This window comes from Oryzias melastigma, linkage group LG21 (assembly GCF_002922805.2).
Source record: "Oryzias melastigma strain HK-1 linkage group LG21, ASM292280v2, whole genome shotgun sequence".
NCBI lineage: Eukaryota > Metazoa > Chordata > Actinopteri > Beloniformes > Adrianichthyidae > Oryzias > Oryzias melastigma.
The window spans coordinates 24838324-24855667 of record NC_050532.1 but is presented as its reverse complement, the minus strand read 5'-3'; the positions used below and the strand labels follow the sequence as shown (position 1 = coordinate 24855667).

At 39.2% G+C, this 17344-nt stretch overlaps 1 protein-coding gene across 1 annotated transcript in view; it reads right to left on the bottom strand.

Moving 5' to 3' along the window:
• LOC112155035 (aryl hydrocarbon receptor) overlaps positions 1-15061 on the bottom strand; it is a 33058-nt gene extending 17997 nt beyond the window's left edge. Inside the window, exons 1-2 of the mRNA XM_024286404.1 lie at positions 14544-15061; positions 1782-1972 (exon numbers count right to left, since the gene is read on the bottom strand). Of these exons, the coding sequence (XP_024142172.1) occupies positions 1782-1972; positions 14544-14602 (250 nt within the window). The 5' untranslated portion in view covers positions 14603-15061. The remainder of the gene's footprint in view (positions 1-1781; positions 1973-14543) is intronic.
• Between the last annotated feature and the right edge of the window lie 2283 nt (positions 15062-17344).

The window sequence follows — 17344 nt, the reverse complement described above, 5'->3', positions numbered from 1 at the left end:
ACCCCTGTTTTGAATGTGTCACCCCCCCGCCCCACTTAGCTCCTACAGCCATTGAAGTGCACCTTTTATTTTTTTGCTTTTTTATTTTTTGTTTTAAATGGGGGGGGCTGACTCCTTGAAATCTCCTTGACAAGAAGCAGAACTTTTAGAGAAACAGAGTTCTCGCCACGTGTGGGTCAGACAGAACCAAGCTTCAGCTGCGGTTTTGATGACGCATCAGTTCACGGAATTGCCTTCAAAGTTTTGTGAGTTCTGAATGAAAGTTCCTTGTTTTTAGAGAGTTAGTCTGATCCATTCAGTCGAAAACCTTGAGGTTCCGTCATGGAGAAGGTCCTCTACACCTCCTCCACAAAGCTCCATATCAATCTGTTACCATGGAAACCACTGATACTTCAGTAAAGAAGCCACAAATACTTATAAATGACTAAAAAATGTCAGTTAAATGGGATGTCTGCAGGTGATGTCAGAGAAGAAGAGGAAGAACAGCATTTTTTTTCCGTCATTGACCTCCGACCTTTTACCTCTTTCACCAAAAAGAGTTTCCTTTACCTCACTTCTGTGAAATAACAACAGCCTCATCCTGCAGAGGAGGGAGGCGGAGTCAGAAACTAGGCTCCGCCCCCTGAGAGCAGCTTCGTTTATAAACAGAGGGAAGTTTCTCGCGGTTTTATGGACGTTTATTTAACGCCATGAGAGCAGGTGAGAGGTGTGAAGACTGGAATGCTGCAGCGTGTCTGCCGGCATGCGGACAAGGAAACCGGAGGATGCTTCGATAGCAGACAGCCGCCACGCACAACGAACGATGGTGCCCGACAAAAAGATGCGTACTGCTGCATCTTCAATGTTGTTTGGATTTTATCTGGTGTGTAACCGGTACTTTGGAAACTGTTCAGGTGCTTAGACATTGGTTGAACTGATGCTTCCAAAATGAAAAAAAAAGAAGAAATGTCACAATTTTTCCCCAAAAAATTCAAGTGTGTAAGCAGCAGGGGAGTGAGAGCACTTGTCCAATAGGGACGCATTGATTCACTTTCACCACAAATCTCAATTTTTGGGTCAGTTTTGTGGACAAAGCAACAAAAAATGTAAAAATTTAGAAAAATATATTTTTTAAAATGTGTTAATAAGCAATCAACAATGACAAAACAACTAATGTTCAGTAAGGTGTGACACACAGTTCAGTTCTAAACAGAACTGCAGCATCCCTAGTGTCTGAGATGCTTTATTTCCGTCTTTCCAAGAGTCTGCAACAGAAGTAAACATGTATTTCACCCATTGACTGTATACAGAGAACTGGACCGAGTGGCCCAACCTCCCTCACTTTCCAAACAAGACAAAATTTTATGGATTTAATCAGAATAACCATTCTTGCTCTCTTGGTACAGAGTTTGGTACCATCCCTACACAGAACTCACCACCATGTCCTTTAGTCCAGCCCCCATTACCAGCTGCTACTGTTTCTTTTTTCGTCTGGATATTCCCTAAGAAATTACATTTTCTGCCGAGTCATTTTCTGATTTGGAAAAATCTGAAATTATCTGCCGTTTTTGACCAAACTCAAACCGAATAAACGTCCTCAAAGAACGCTGATTCAGCAAACCTCAGAACAAAGCCACAAAAACAACAGCCTCAGAGGAAGTTGGAGCGCGTTTGGGAATGTTGACCGACCAGCTGCTGGTTCTCTGCACAAACAAGAACCGGCAGCTTTTTCAGCAGCGACCTCGCCGCCGCATCAAGGCATCTGCACCTCAGTGGGACCGGAGAAACGCGCTCTGAAGTACCTTTGAAGTAGCTCTTGACCCGCAGGTATCCCACGCTGAGGCGGAGGACCGACAGCTTGTCCAGGCGGGACCGCACCTCCTCCGGAAAGGGCAGGAGGTCCATGAGGCGGTCGAGCTCCCCATTCAGCCGGTCGCGGTGGCGCTTGGAGGGGTTGGACTTAACCACCTCGCTGCCATCTGGGATCTTCTTTCTGGAGAACAGAAAACATTGAATCAAAATCGGATCTATCAGAACAGATGGAGACCAGAGGGAAAAGGTCTGGCGGTTGACCTGGACAAAAGTGTGGGCGTGGCTCTAGAGGTAATTACAGAGATGCTCGTTCGCATCAATTATCAGATCACTTCGGATGTTTTGATCATCATAACACTGGCGTCGTCATGGTAGCATGGAAGCTATAATCATGTGAGGTTTTGAGGCCATTGAATGAAGTGATCAACCAGAGAGTTTCAGCACCAAAACAACCAGAAGAGCAGCTCCGTCTGACAGAATCTGATGAGTTCTGATACAAAATCCTGGGAAGATGTGGAGGAAGAAGTTCTTGTAGTGAGAACTAGATCCAAGTAACCACCAGAACAAACACCAACCAGAACTCGAGGTCTAATTTACGACTCCGCCTGAGCCTCAGACCAGGTCCAGTCGATCTGGTTTGACCAAAACTGAAAGCTAGAGGCAGAACATCAGTGATGAAGATGCTTCACAGCTTAACTTTCAGCAACTCCATTTAAACTTAAGACCATCAGAACCACAGATCGGTCACAAGCCGGGGTGGAGAACCCGTGTAGACCTCTCACCTCAGAGCCTTTTTATGGGATCAAACCTGATGAAATCAAAGAAACCAGAAAATTAACCACTAATCTGAGACGAGTGACTCCCTCACAGTCTTAAAAACACCCAATCCAACAACATAAAGAAGGAAAAACTTCATCTAATTCCTCGTTTCCACTAAAGTCCAGTCTGGCCCAGACTGGACTTTTGAGCGTTTCCTTACACAGTGGACCTGTTAAGCAGGACCTACTGGTACCCTTCCTGTTGGTCGTAAATCTATAGAGAAATGGAATGGACTCGTTAAGGCGAAGCTTCTGTGGTCACATGATGTAACCCATTGACTGGTGGAAAGGTTTTACGACAACAGCAAGCGTCTGACCAGCGCCTTTCCTGACTCCAGATCCAAACCGAAACCTTTGTCCTCTTTTCGTCTGGATTCTTCGCCCCATAAATCTTCTTGCAAAGAGTAATAAATTCTTTACATACAGTATTGCCCCTTATATACAGAGACACTCATCTGACTCATCTCACTCACCCCCTGCGGGCGAAGAATGTCCGTTACCGAACCAAACTCATCAAAAACACTTCCAATCATGCTTTGTAAAACATTTATTGAAGAACATTAGAGTATTGATCAACACAGCTGCGTCATCAATCTACACCCTGCATCTGCTTTGATGGTCCAACGCTCAATAGAACTTGAATTGCCTGGACCATTCTAAACCAAAGAGGGGACTGGTACTGCTCAGTGGAAATGAAGCACATGTACCCCAAAGGGAACTAGTAAAGAACAGAAAAAAAAGACTTTACTCTAGACTTGCACTATTATCGCAAATTTATCATCGTTGCACTGTGCAATACACGTATTGAAAAAGACGGTTTAAGTTGCGATAAATGGTTACCTTTAAAGTTTACACGTGCGAAACAATCTTGACGTATTCAACATAACTTTCATGTTGGATACTCGCCTCCTCTTTAGTATAACTTAAGTTCTGTTGAATTTATTTCAGTAAAACTGATGCTGTGAAATAGAAATGATGTATTTGTTGCTTTGTTACATGGTCATGTATTGCGAGTCATATCGTCATTGCAATATTGATCACTAATATTGCACATCGCAGGTTTTTCTAATATTGTACAGCCCTACTGCACTCCCATAATGCACCTTACCCACTGAATGCTGAGAGGAGTCGGCGTTATGACAGAATATAGTCGTCTTGGTGCATCTCCAAAAATATATAATGTGAAAAGGGTTCGAGACCATCATTTTAGATGAAGGGCATCATCTCAGACTCTACAATCCTCAGGTGTTCAAGATCAAGAAGTCATAAAAACCCACCTGAGAAGCATCAGACCAAACCACAGAACATGTTTGGTTTTGACAGAACAGAACATGGTTTTTCTGGTGGAGGTTTCATGATGTGGGTCTACTTTACAGCTTCAAGATAAAACCAATGATGAGGCGTGGTGCAAAAGATTATGTAAAAAATATTTAAAAAATAATCTGAAAAGTCCAAAACTGTTAAAATGTGAAAAACTTCAACTAAAATGACTCAAAAGTGAAGTAAACAATCGTTATAAATGTTTATCTACAAGCTGCTTCTGCATTTTCTCTAGAATAGTTTTTATTGTTTGCTAAAAATGTGTTAATTTTTACCTCATTTTACTGACTATTCATGAAACCCATGAAGATACACGTTTCTTTTCAGTCAGAGGGGTCCAGCAGCTGCTAGAATAAACACTCCTCCATCCAGATGACGCTCTGACCGTGGCTGGTTTGGTTCGTGTCCCTTTAAGAAGACTGAGAACTCCAGAGCAACAACCTTCCTGAGACCACAACAACAGCATCTGGTGATTTCACAAACCGTCTTCCTGAGTGAAGAAACGTCTACCAGCTGATAATGAGGTGTTTGTTTTGGACTGGCGACTCCGTCCTGAGCGTTCTGCTGAGGTTCAGGACAGGAAGCTCTTAAAGTGACTGATCTTAAACAAAGAGGAGCTGCTGGACGTCTCTCTGAGCTTTCATCAGAATGAACAGAGGAAGCAGAGCTAAGATTTTTTTCTTTTCTTTAGTGATCCTTAAAAATGTTAGAGTAGTTTTTACCTGGAGACCAAACTTCACCATCAAAGCATCTTCTCTGAACACTGAATCTTACCATGAAAACCAACACGACCACCGAGAACAAACCAAAACAAAGTCATGAAAATTGTGTTTTAACATATTCTTGTGGAGTTTTTCTGATAGAGGACATGCATAAAGAAAATTAAGATTAAAACTGCGTTACTGAGTCTATCCTCCATCAAATTGTTGTGAATCAGGAGCAAATTAAAAAATTGTTTGAAAAAGATTGTATTTGTGTCGTAGAAAATACTCTGAGTGGAGCCGCAAGCTCCGCCCTTATTCTGATAGATTCACCGTTTGGGTCATTGTTCATTTTCCTCGTCTGAACTGGGATCTGGATCAAAGCTGTATGGCTGGATAGCTCGATTGGTAATAGCATAGTGTTAAATGGATTCTCAAACAGAGAACCTCCAACAATTGTTCTGCCTCTTCAGCTAAAGCAGTAAACCTTATTCAAGAAGAAGAAAGAATAAGCAAAAAAACAGTCTAGACCACAAATGGTTAATTTAAAAAAATTCTTAAAAGACTTTGTAAAAATCATGCCTGTGAGTTTATAAATCTGCTCATTTAGTCAGCGATTTTAGGTCGCCCGAGCGTTAGCATTAGCCGTCCTATGGGAAATTCCATTAAACGTTAGTATCAAGCTAGTGGATTTTAGCATTATGTGTTATAGTGATCTCTATTTTTATGGACCGATTATTGAGCTATTAAGCTTAGATCGATTCAAATCAATCGATTTTATCTGCCCATACCTAGTAGCTCCAGTGTTTACATTTTTTATCAAATACTGAAAGTCCTCAGCCGTTTACGCAATTGGCGTAAATCTGTCATGGAAAAAAGTGGCTGTTACGCAACACTTTGCGTTACGAATGTTTTGAATATCGCTGATATGCAGAGATTAGTAAATAAAGACGATATGAAAATGTAGATTGTGTGAACAGTTGAGGAGTTTCGGTATGTCAAAGAGCCCGCGTTATTTAGAAGTCGCTGGGGACATATTTGGTAGTTAAATTATAAAATCTATTGCCTATTACCCTCAATGTTAACAATCACTAAAGTCCCTTTAACAACGGAGCTTTACCTCTAGTGTTGACATTCTTTAAACTACCGTAACTATTCCACAATTAACGCAAAGCCGCTTCTCTCCACGTCAGAATTCAATTAAATTAATTGCACAAACAATTTAAGAGTAACGATAATGCCGGCAACAGCCGCTAGTGATCGTTTTGCGTTTCAACGCCAACTTGTCTTGTTTAATCAAAAATGATCTCACAAATGTTCTGCTGGTGGCAAAGTCCTGAGAGACATGCATCAAACTCAACCACTCTGTTATTTTTTATCTTAACTATAAACACAATTTTTTTGGCCGCCTTGAGTGTTTTTTTTCCCCTCAAACTGTTTTCAGAAACTTGAGTTAATGTCAGGGTATTACATTTCGTCTCTAAACCACTAAGCTGGCTCTCATGGAGGAGTTCTTCAGAGGGAAACTGAGAAGCTGCTGCTTCCTCCTTTATTTTAAGGATCACATGGCGGATCTCAGCAGTGCGGACATGAACTGGGCGACCTCTTCCTCAGCTGTCGCCACGCTCCATCCAGAAGGATGACTCAGGTTTTGAAATGCGACAGGACAAACACGAGCGCTGCAGACCTCAGAGGCGGCCCCCGCCTCACAAAAACCTCACGCACTGGGAGGTGAAACACAATACAGAAACCTAATAAATGGTTGAGAACAGAATAACCTGCTTTGTTGCAGAGGAACACATTCCCACTGCAGGGAAGCAACAACAAAGTTAATAGATTTTAAATAAAAAATTTAAAGAAATAAAGTTTCTTCCTAAAGACTCAGAAACAAAGAAGAGCTGAACGTAGCTCTTCTAGAACATTGGAGAAGAACAACTTCAGGAGAACAACAGAACCCACTGAATTATCCATGTTCTTGGCCATTATCAGTATGAAGATGAAAAAAAACTTCATTCTTTAACTGGCTATTAGTGCTAAAACACAAAGTAAGTATGTTTTATTTTTTTGCACCGATGTGCAACATAACAGTAGTGAAACTCAGTCAATGTTAATTAGCTGATTAATTCAACTTTTTGCCGTTATGCAACACATTATGTTAGTAAACGACAAAAAGCCAATATAAAAAAGCCAATTTTCTCCACATCAGAATCGGCTTATTCACGCTGATCATGTGAATGGTCGAGGGGTTACGGTATGTCTAAGAACCAGTGTGATTTAGGTGTCGCTGACAACATCTTTGGGGTTAAAGGGTTAATATGTCTGCTTACAATTCACTGAATTAGCGTAATGTTTTGGCTACCGTCGTATGAATAACTATCGACTAGCATGTCTGCTTAGAAAACCCAACAGCTATTGATTACACTGGGTGTTAGCATCAATAACCAAAAAGAAACTACTAGAATATGAATGTGTCTGGTCTTACTAATGTGGAACAAGTCATCAACATCTCTGTTCGTAATGCACTGACTTTTCATAGCTTAGAATATTTTTTTAGCTAGCATGGGATAAAAAACTACTGACTAGCATGTGTGTTCAGAAAGCCCAACAGATTTTTATTAAAATGGTTGAGCATTAGAATCAATAACAAAAAAAAAAAGTATTTTGGTTATTGAAGTAGCATCACTTAATTAGCATAATTAGCATAACTTTTTAAAGCTAGTATCAAATAGAAAACTACTGACTTTCTGTTCAGAAAACCCAACGGCTTTTGATGGCACTAGTTAATTATGCGTTAGCATCAATAACCAAAAAAATAACTTTCTTTTGTTATCGAATTAGCATTATGAATAATTAGCGCAACTTTTTTTTTTAGCTAGTATCATATAAAAAACTACTGACTAGCATGTCTTGTCAGAAAACCCAGCAGCTTTTGACTGAAAGGGTTAGACGTTAGCATCGATAACCAAAAAAGCATATTTTAGTTATTAAATTAGCATAACTTTTTTAGCTAGTATCATATGAAATACTACTGACTAGCATATCTATTAAGAAAGCCTACTCGCTTTTGATTACAGACCTAGTGCTAGAATCAATAACAAAAAAGTAGCATCACTGAATTTGTATAATTAGCAAAACTTATTAGCTAGTATTAGTGCTAGCATCAATAATCAAAAATGTTTTTGGTTATTGAATTTCCATAATCGAATTAGCATATTAAGCATACCTTTTTCAGCTAGTATACATTTTTAAATCAGTCTCATTTGAAAAACTACTGACTACCATGTCTATTCCTAAAAATTTGGAAAAACAATGTTGCCGTCGAGATGTCTGCTCATATTTCAATCTGAATGTTTTAGTTTATTATTTGCATAAAGAGGCTGTGATCTTTTTGCTGACAGCATGTATCGTATATATACACACACTGTTATCTCTGTTGAAGTTTGTATTCATTTTAAGCTAAATTTATCTTTCAAATACAGTTCACAAGAATGAAATTGGAGCAGCAGAGTGGCTATGTAAAGACAGATATTTAACTGAAAAATTATTAGTTTTGTTAAACAGTTGTGTAGAGGTAACAAGTGTAACAAAAGATTGCCAAATCAGTGGATCTGTTAGTGTCCTGTCATGAAGTGATAAACAGATTTATAACCTCTACACAAAAGCTTATCTTTTCAGCATTTTTTCTTAATAAACTCGCTGTCTTGCTTTGTGTAAATCATGATAATATCCAGACAGCGATGAGGAATCTCCACCCTGGTTCCAGTTTCTCCTTGTTAAGTTAGGACTTATCAGAATCTTTCTAAAAAAAAAAAAAAAAATTATAAAAATGCTTGAGGACGTGATAAAAGGTGAGGCAAAGGCCAGTTTGAGCCACGCCTCCCATCAGAACGAACAATGTCCGTTCCAGCTTTTTGTCCCCACGGACGGCGTTGTCCTCGCCAGCCGTGTAATTGTATGCTGGTGCTTCAGTGTTTGGCCTAAAATGAATTTTCGGAGCCGCCGGTAGACCCCGGCAGACACACAGGGCAGCCCTGTCCTCGCTGAGATTAAATTAGCTCTGAGCACTATAATTAACTCAGACTGTCGAACGGAGAAGTTCACAGAGCGACCTGCAGGAATGCCGTCGCCGCCGCTGATATCAGCAGGACGAGATAAGAAAGGACAAAAACAGGTTCTCTGTGAATTTTTAGAGCGTTCAGATGTGATGAATAACACGTACACAAAGACACCTAATGGTGGGTAAGGGCAGGGTGGTAGACGAGAAGCACAAAACAGAAACCTAAACTCCTCCAACCCTGCATCTTTGCTACAAAAGATGATAAGATTTGAAGGTTTTGAATAGCCCCGCCCCTCTGAGGTCCAAAGGACTCCAGCTTATGACAACTGAGGTCAAATTAAAGACTTAAACACTGGAATTTTTATTTTATGGTTCTTAAATTGACAGTAATTGTGTGGTTTGCTCAGTATTTTGCTTATTTGAAAGTTCAACTTTTAACAGTTTTATTGTTTTAAATATGTATAATGAATATGCTTATTTAAGTTACTTATTTATATTTTTATCAATTGATTTGCACAATAGATCTAGAAATATCCTGGTATGAAGTAGACTACTAGCTTTGTTTCAAAAATAAAAGCCTCTCCGCAAGTCCACAAGTCCAGATGTTAACCTACAGACTGAAAAACGGGTTCCTGTTTTGACCCGTTTAATTATGCCCCGCCCACATTAGAATGTTCTCAATCATTACCATTTCATTGGGTTAAGCTTGGAACAGACTTCAATTGTAAGATGGCCATCTTTAAGAAGCACCACAGTAACAACATTTGATCAACATGATAAATTCTGGATATATATATTCATTTCTAAAAATTAAAAGCAACAAATGATTCCTCTGGATCGAGACAAGTTTGTAAAGTTCATAACCATTTAATATACATGTATGTTTATTATTAAGATGAAACACGTTGACTAAAGATAGCGCCCTAGACAAATATTCAGGATCACGATAAACAGACAAAAATTTATTTTAACTTCTGCACCTCTAAAATTCATACTTGCACAATTGTCAAAAAAACTTTTTCATTAACATTAACTTGTAAAAAAGTTAATAGTTGAAGTTTTGGCTAAAGATGTCCTGGAACAATTTTAGATAAGTGAATTGGATCGTTTAAAATGAACCAGTAATCGACTATAAATCGAATGGTCAACCATAAATTATGATGTGTATCAAATTGCTGTAAAAATTAATTGTTACACCCCCTAACATTAACCAGTCAGATTAATTGCCGTTTCACATCAATTAAACAGATGCGCTTCTCTTTGATCTTCAACGTGACAAAACAACTATGCTTTGGGGGGAAAAACATAGAAGATAAAAAGCACAAACTTTGCAAAAAATAGACCTCCAGTAGTTCATTAAACCATCAAAGGCTGTAGATTAATGCATTATTTGCAGCATGCTGTAACCCTTGAGCATTTAAAACTCTGTGTGCTTAGGAGTCATTTTGGACAAAGTCTTTGTAAAATAGTGTGTTTGATTACGCAAATGTTATGTCATTTGAACAAATGGCCTAAAGCCGGAACAACTTATTTGTCCTGACCAATGAGAACTGGACTGAGAGATTCCTCCCCCCTCACATTCCAAACAGGAAGTGGCTCCAAGAAGCCAAAATCCCATAGACAGAAATAAATAGCTATTAATCAGTCATTCTACAGGTAGGAAAGCTATTCTTGCTCCGATACTTTTATCTTTATCGCAAGAAATTCAAGTTATAAATTGAACAATCAGATGTCTCAGTGAAAGCATGTGTGCCTGCTGCCCCCCCTCAACGTTTGACTGATCGATTCTTCTGAGCAGCTTTCAGTGGAAGGGGTGTGGTCTTCCAACAAGCTCCCTCCTGATTGGCAAGAGTAGTTGCCATAGAAACTTACCAACTTACCGACTCAGACCAATCACTAACGTAACTCTGCTATGTGGACGATGCCTTACAGAAAATACTAAAGTACCGGGTATCACCAATATTTCCAGAATCAATTCACAATTTTTTTTTCATTTCTTTCAATCCAATCGATTTGATTCAATTCAACTTTATTTCAGGAAATTCCATTATACGTTACCGTCAAGCTAGCAGACTTTAGCTTAGAATGATCTCTACTTTATGAATCAATTATTGATCCATTAAGCTTGGATCGATTCAGATCAATTGATCGATTTTATCAACCCAGTGCTACGGTTTTATAAAGCATTTAAGGATTTCACTTTTACAGCTAAATACTGCAGATAAACTGTAACAAATGTGTAAAGCAAACAGAACAAACGCAATACATAAAAATATGTTTAACTGTTCCTTTTTTGACAACGTTTTTTTTTTTTTTTTTTTTAAGTATGGTCCCCCTGTCATTCCATACAAAAACATGACAAATTTTCAAAGCACAGAGAATTATTGTGTCACAATATGGTCTTTCCTCATTATTTGGGCTAATAAGGGAAAAGCAGAAATGTAAATTGTCCCCTTTTTAAAACTAAATAACAATAAACAAAAAAAAGACAACTATGAAAATAGTATTTTTTTTTTCAACTTTTTGAATGACTTAATTTTCCGGCGTTTGGGCCCTTTTGTGGCTCCATACATCCGCTGTGTCTCCCCTCTGGAGCGTTGGAATAAAAGAGGAAAAAAATGAAAACAGAGTTCTGGGTTAGCTCTGTGACATTGAGCCGGCCTGTCTGCAGGATGCACAGAGACGAGGTCTGTGCACGGCAGGCGTCCTGCTAATAAAAGGGAGAATGTGGACAGAGTCTGCAACGAGGCGGCCACAGCCTTTTACAGTCGGTCTTAATGGAGGCTTTGTGCAGCGCAGGCCAGCTGCCCGTCCAGGAAACCTCAGACCAACATCTCCAGAGTCAGACATTGGCTTGCAGTGCATTCTGGGAATTACAGTCAGATCAGTGCGAGTCAAATGAGATGTTTGCCAAGTAATCTTGATTCAAGTATTACACTGCAGAGATTAGAACCACAATAAAATGTCTAGAAGTTCAGCAACTTCATTCATGCACGACATGCTCTGCTTGACCCGCCATGAACTTTGAGAGCTAAACATGAAATCCAACAAATCTGAAGACCCATTTCCAGATCAAAACTTCAAGACTGGATAAAGAAAAGCTTTAAAATGGTGGGACACCAGAACCTGGACCTACTCTAAACATCAATTATGTCCATCAAAGACTTAACGGAGACTTCAGGACCTTAATGAGCTTTAGCAGAATCTCACTGACAGAGAAGTTAAACATTTGATTAATTTTAAGTTATTTTTTTTATTCTGAGCAATTGACACTGTCTGGCAACCGTTGTAACGACTACTCTTTAAAATGTATGTGTGTGTGTGTGTGTGTGGGGGGGGGGGGTGTCAAAAAGATTTTTTTTTTTCCAAAATTGCCTTGATAAGAATGCAAACTTGTGGTTCCATACATGAGATGACACATTTTCATTGTTGAGAAATATGAAAGCCTGATTCCAATACATCCCGTCAATCTGGATCTAATTTGGGTGGCTGTAAACACAGAAGCCTCAAAGTTTGCAATGGTCAGCCATGACACCCGTCACTTTACCTGCCCCCTTCCGTATAAAAATTCTGCCGATTTCATCATTTTCCCCACATCACCGAAAGTTTCTCCATAGCAACAACATCCGCTAGTCTTTCCCTGTTTAAAGCCAACTTCTGCCTATTCACAACAGCATCAATTGTTTGTTCAAGAGAACTATGGTTTAAAGCCAATATATTTCAGAGCTAAAACCAGACTTTCATAACTCCTAAGAACTAAAACCTGCACCGGACTGTTGGATCTCAACTGCTTATGTCTTTAGCCTCGTTTCCAGTACAGGTTACTCCAAGATTTTGAGCATTTCCATTATAAAATGAACCCATTAAGTAACCATACCATTTTTGCGCACCCGTTGGTTGTAGTTCCATAGAAAAATGGAATGGACCGGTCAGGGTGGAGCTTTCAAATCTGATTGGTGGAAGGTACGGTAAGGAGTCATACAGTACGGCCTAGTTAAGCGTTTCCACTCAGTTAAGCTTCACTTCCACTGAGTGGTTTGTTTACACGGTGCATGTGTAGTCTAGACTGCTAGCGTGCCACTAACTAAGCTTGTTTGACACCGTTGCCAAAGATGGCCGAAGACGTTAACAGACCAGGCCTTGATGATGTTTGCAGACATTTTCAATTGAGACCCGTGACCAAAAGAGTATACAGGAATCTACAAAAAACCCAAATGCTTACAAATGTTGGAAACATTAGCTGCTCTATATTGGCGCTTTCCAACATCATCATCACTTTCTGCCAATAAATGGGTGGCTACAGTTGCTCCACCTCAACCGTTCTGTTCCACTTTTCAATCGATTGGGGCCCCAAAGAGGTATGGTTCGGAACTGTTTAATAGGTCCATTTTACTATGGAAAACCTTGAAGTACCGGACCAGACCGGACCACTCAATGGAAACTAGGCTTAAGAGAAAGCATCAAGAAAGCGACTGTATTCCTCTTTGCCATTTTCACAGTGACGTCAGACAAAATTGCGATGTCACTACTGGCAAAGCTGACAGCTGAACGCTGTTTAACACAAATTTACGTAACTAATAAAAAGGTAACCTTACCAATTCTATCGGGGAAAAAAAATAGAATTGTACAATATATATGTTATAAATGTCCTGGCTAACTGATTTTTTCCCTCTCGTAGATTGTTTGCAAATGACAGCTGTCAGCTTTGCTGATCTTAATCCGTAAACCGGAAGTCACTTTACACAGTAACGGCAATGTCGCCCTTTGTCGCAATGACGTCACTGTGAAAAGAGTCAATCTTCTCTCAACAACATTAAATGCATTTTATGTACAAAGCACCAAAAGCCAAGCAAGAAAAAAAACGAGCTGCTGGATGATCTTTGTTGTTGAATTTAGCGTTGCTTTTAGGGTAGTAGCACTACTAAATGATGCAAAGCTACAAAAATCAGTCTATGCATTTGCCATAACGGTCCTACTTTGTGTGGAAAAGCTCACCTGAAATGTTTGGATCATTCTAAACCAGACCATACCCCTCAGTGGAATCAAAGCTTTAATCCACTAAGAATTTAAGTGTTTTATTTATTTATTTTTGTTAAAACGTGGAATAAATTGCACATTGGCACAAAAAATATATCGTGGATCTTTATTTTGAAGGCTGTATTGGTTAAGTTGCACACTTTTTGTAAGTTAACTTAAGCTAATATTTTTTTTAGAAAATTCTATAAATTGTTCAACAGAAAGTCACTTTACAACTTTAAAACTTTTCCGAATTTTTCCAAGTCCATTTTTTTCTTAAGCTAGGACACACGATAAGCAGACGCGCGAGCTCATATCACATTACAATAACAGAGTCCGAGGCGCGCGAGCTCATGCCTCGTGCCCCTCCCCTCGCTGTGCATCGCGTGAGAGCAGCAGCCGAATCTCCAACTTGATTAATGCGCGAGGCCAAGATGTCCGTGCCAGATCCAGAGAAACTCTGTTTTTAAGGTGGTCCGGGAGAAGGGGGAGAATTAATGGGGAGGAGAGGCGACTTTTTGAGCTCAAAACCGCCCCAAAGACCAAAAGCCAAACAATCATACAACCTTAACTTCTTCTGTTGAACTCAGAAAGCGAACGTGGCAACAATGTGACCCGGGACAGCTCACGGTCTACCTTAACTGCAGCTCCCTTCAGCACAATCCCAAATTTAAAACTTTATTATTCGGACAAAATGACAGTGGTTTTGGAAAAAAGGGAGAACTAATCTGTTACTTGGGGGATGTTTACGTTGGTTTGGCTGTAAAGTTTGGGTAATTCCAGTGAGTTTCACCCCCCAGAAACAGGCACATGTGTGGAGGCAAAGCGCGGCGGTCTTACTGCTTGAGGACGGGCTTCTTCCTCTTCTTGTTAGCGTACGTTCCCGGGTTACTCAACATGGTGGCACGCGGCACAACTCCGATCAGATAGTTCCGACACTTTTAGTCCATCCACGCGGAGGCGGTCCGGTTCTGTCGGCTGTTCACGCGGTTATCTCCATGTTTCAGATTTTTGTTAAAAGAAAAAAAGTTCTAAACTTGGAGTCGGGGCGACGCTGCCGGCGTGACAGCTCCGCGGGGCGGATTCCGCGGCTGACCTCGGTTCGTGGAGCGGCAGAAATGTCGGTAACGCAGCAGCAGTGAGCCGCCGTCCTCCGCCGGATAAACTACTCCGCCTTATATGATTGCGATCCGGAGTCCCTTTCTGTGTCTCACTGACGGGGCGTTTTCAGGAAATGTGCGCAGTTTGTGTGAGCTTAAGGTGGACTGGACTCTTTTGTTGACAGGCTTTTGTAACATCCGCGTGAAGAAGAAAAAAAAAAACTGCAGCCTGTTATACAACTCCACGCTGAAAAACTTCCCCCTTAGGATGGGGAACATTCAAGTTCACTGCCAAGTTCAACAAAAGCCCAAAAAGCAGCAGAACAATGGAGCAAAGCATGAAGGATTCCCGGAGACGGAAAAATCACTAAGAATTCTAGCTATTTGGTACAATTACAGCCCTTTTAAAGGCAGATTAACTAAATGTATTAACAGTTATAGTTAAATCTTTGAATTAATCTGATTTTATGTAATCCCTCAGAAAAGTGGTAAATCTGAGGATTTAGCTGCTGATGCTTTTGCTCCACTGAATGCAGACGAAGAGCCAGCAGCTGCTGCAAAGTCTGTAAGGTTTGATTCTATTGTTCCTTCTGCTGTGGAGCCCACCAATCCCAGCTGACCTGCACTGACCAACAGGAAGTGCTTTAGAAAAAGGATCACATACAGAAACATCTACATGCACATTATTTATTTGTTTTTTAAACATCTGTCATATTAATGATACCTTTTATGTCTATTAAAGACACAAAGGGGGTTTTAAACATGTTCTTGTGGCATTTTTCTAATAATGGATGACATATTAAGAAAATTAAGCTTAAATTTGCATTTCCAAGTTTTTCTTTATTCAAATCATTGAAAATCAGGACAAGTCCAAGTCACATCACAATTGATGTTAAAACAGTTTAAAAATCACGACAATTAAAAACAACAAAACAAATATAAAAAAAAACAGTATTACAGTTTAGAAAATAGAAATTCCAGAAAACAAAAAACATTACATAATACATTGTCCGCTTTATGTGAAAAAGGAATCTAAACTGACAAAATATGAACAAAGTGCTAAAAACCGATTGAATTTTTGCTTCCAAGTGGAATAAGTATACATTATCAGAAATTAATGCATGCCATAGAAGCCTGAACCGTCTGACGCAAAGTGGAAATTAATTAATTTGTTAATAAACTTTAAAGTTGCATTAATTGTGTGTGCTAATGTGTAAACACTGACAGGCTTAATTATAGTTTTTATCCCTCATAAATAAAAAAAAAAAACACACCCAAATGACTATTGAGCTACATTCATATATCTTTTAGCATTTCTCTAAAAACCTGATCTCTGAGCGCCAGCCCCTCCCAATCGACCAAAACAAGCAGGTCCTCACATTGTGATGTCACAAAGTGGGAAAAAACCCCTTCCAGTAGGAGTCTGCTGGCTCTAGGTTGACATCTTGAAATGGGCGGCACCCACCAGGAGCGACAGGTGGAACCTCTGAGATCAAGTCATCTTATTTACGGATAGGAAAAGAGCTTACAAATATAACTAATATTTCAATAAATAAATGCTCTTTATTATTATATAATAAAGAACATTTATTTATTGAAATATAATTAATATTTCAATAAAAAATTCTTTAGTGTAAAAAAGGTAATATATGATTATATTTATGGATATAGTTTACTCTGAAATCCTTAGAATAACATGATATAGACCCTTAAAAAATGAAACAAGTATTTTTTTAATGTTTAGAAACCATGAGTATCTACAGAATGTCTTTGCATTTACTTTTCTTTTTTCCTTTGAAGCGTTGCACCTTTGCAACATAACAGATCGACCAGACTCAAAGGACAAGAAACTTCCTTATATGCAACTGACAGCAAGCAAAAAGGCTCTAACCTGAACCACCAACAGTTGAGGACTGGATAAACATTGATACAATAAATTTATGTCCATTTGCGTTCTCTGAAATGAATTTGGTCCAAGTAGACGGAATATGTTCAGGCAGGTGGTACAATGAATGATGCTGGTTCTCAACAATAATTGTGATTTGAATACGTGAATAACAAAGAAGATGGAAGTAATTTATCCACCCTTCAACAAAGTTATGATGTTCACCTTTCGACGTATCCCTTCAGGGGTCGCCATAGCAAATCAGCCTTTACTGATTCAGCACAGGTAGTTTGGCAGTGATTTATGCCAGATGCCCCTCATGAAACAACCCTGTGTTTTCAAGAAACAGGGAGACCTATAGTCTGATGTTCTTGAAAAGCATCACTTCATGTTCAATTTGTTCAACAATTGTAAAATTAAAAAATGCTTTCCTAACTGAATTTTTTTTTAAAAAGAAGAGAAACACAAACTGGAAAAGGTATAGATAAAACGTGACATTTCTGATTGGATGATGTTATCCAGTATCACTTCATGCCAAATAACTTTCGGTTGAAATGGACAGTTTCTTACTGCATTTTGTTTATTAACATTTCATTTTGATTTCTGTAAATTCATTTTGCTTTCTGAAAGTAGGTACTATGGGACATCACGGATTG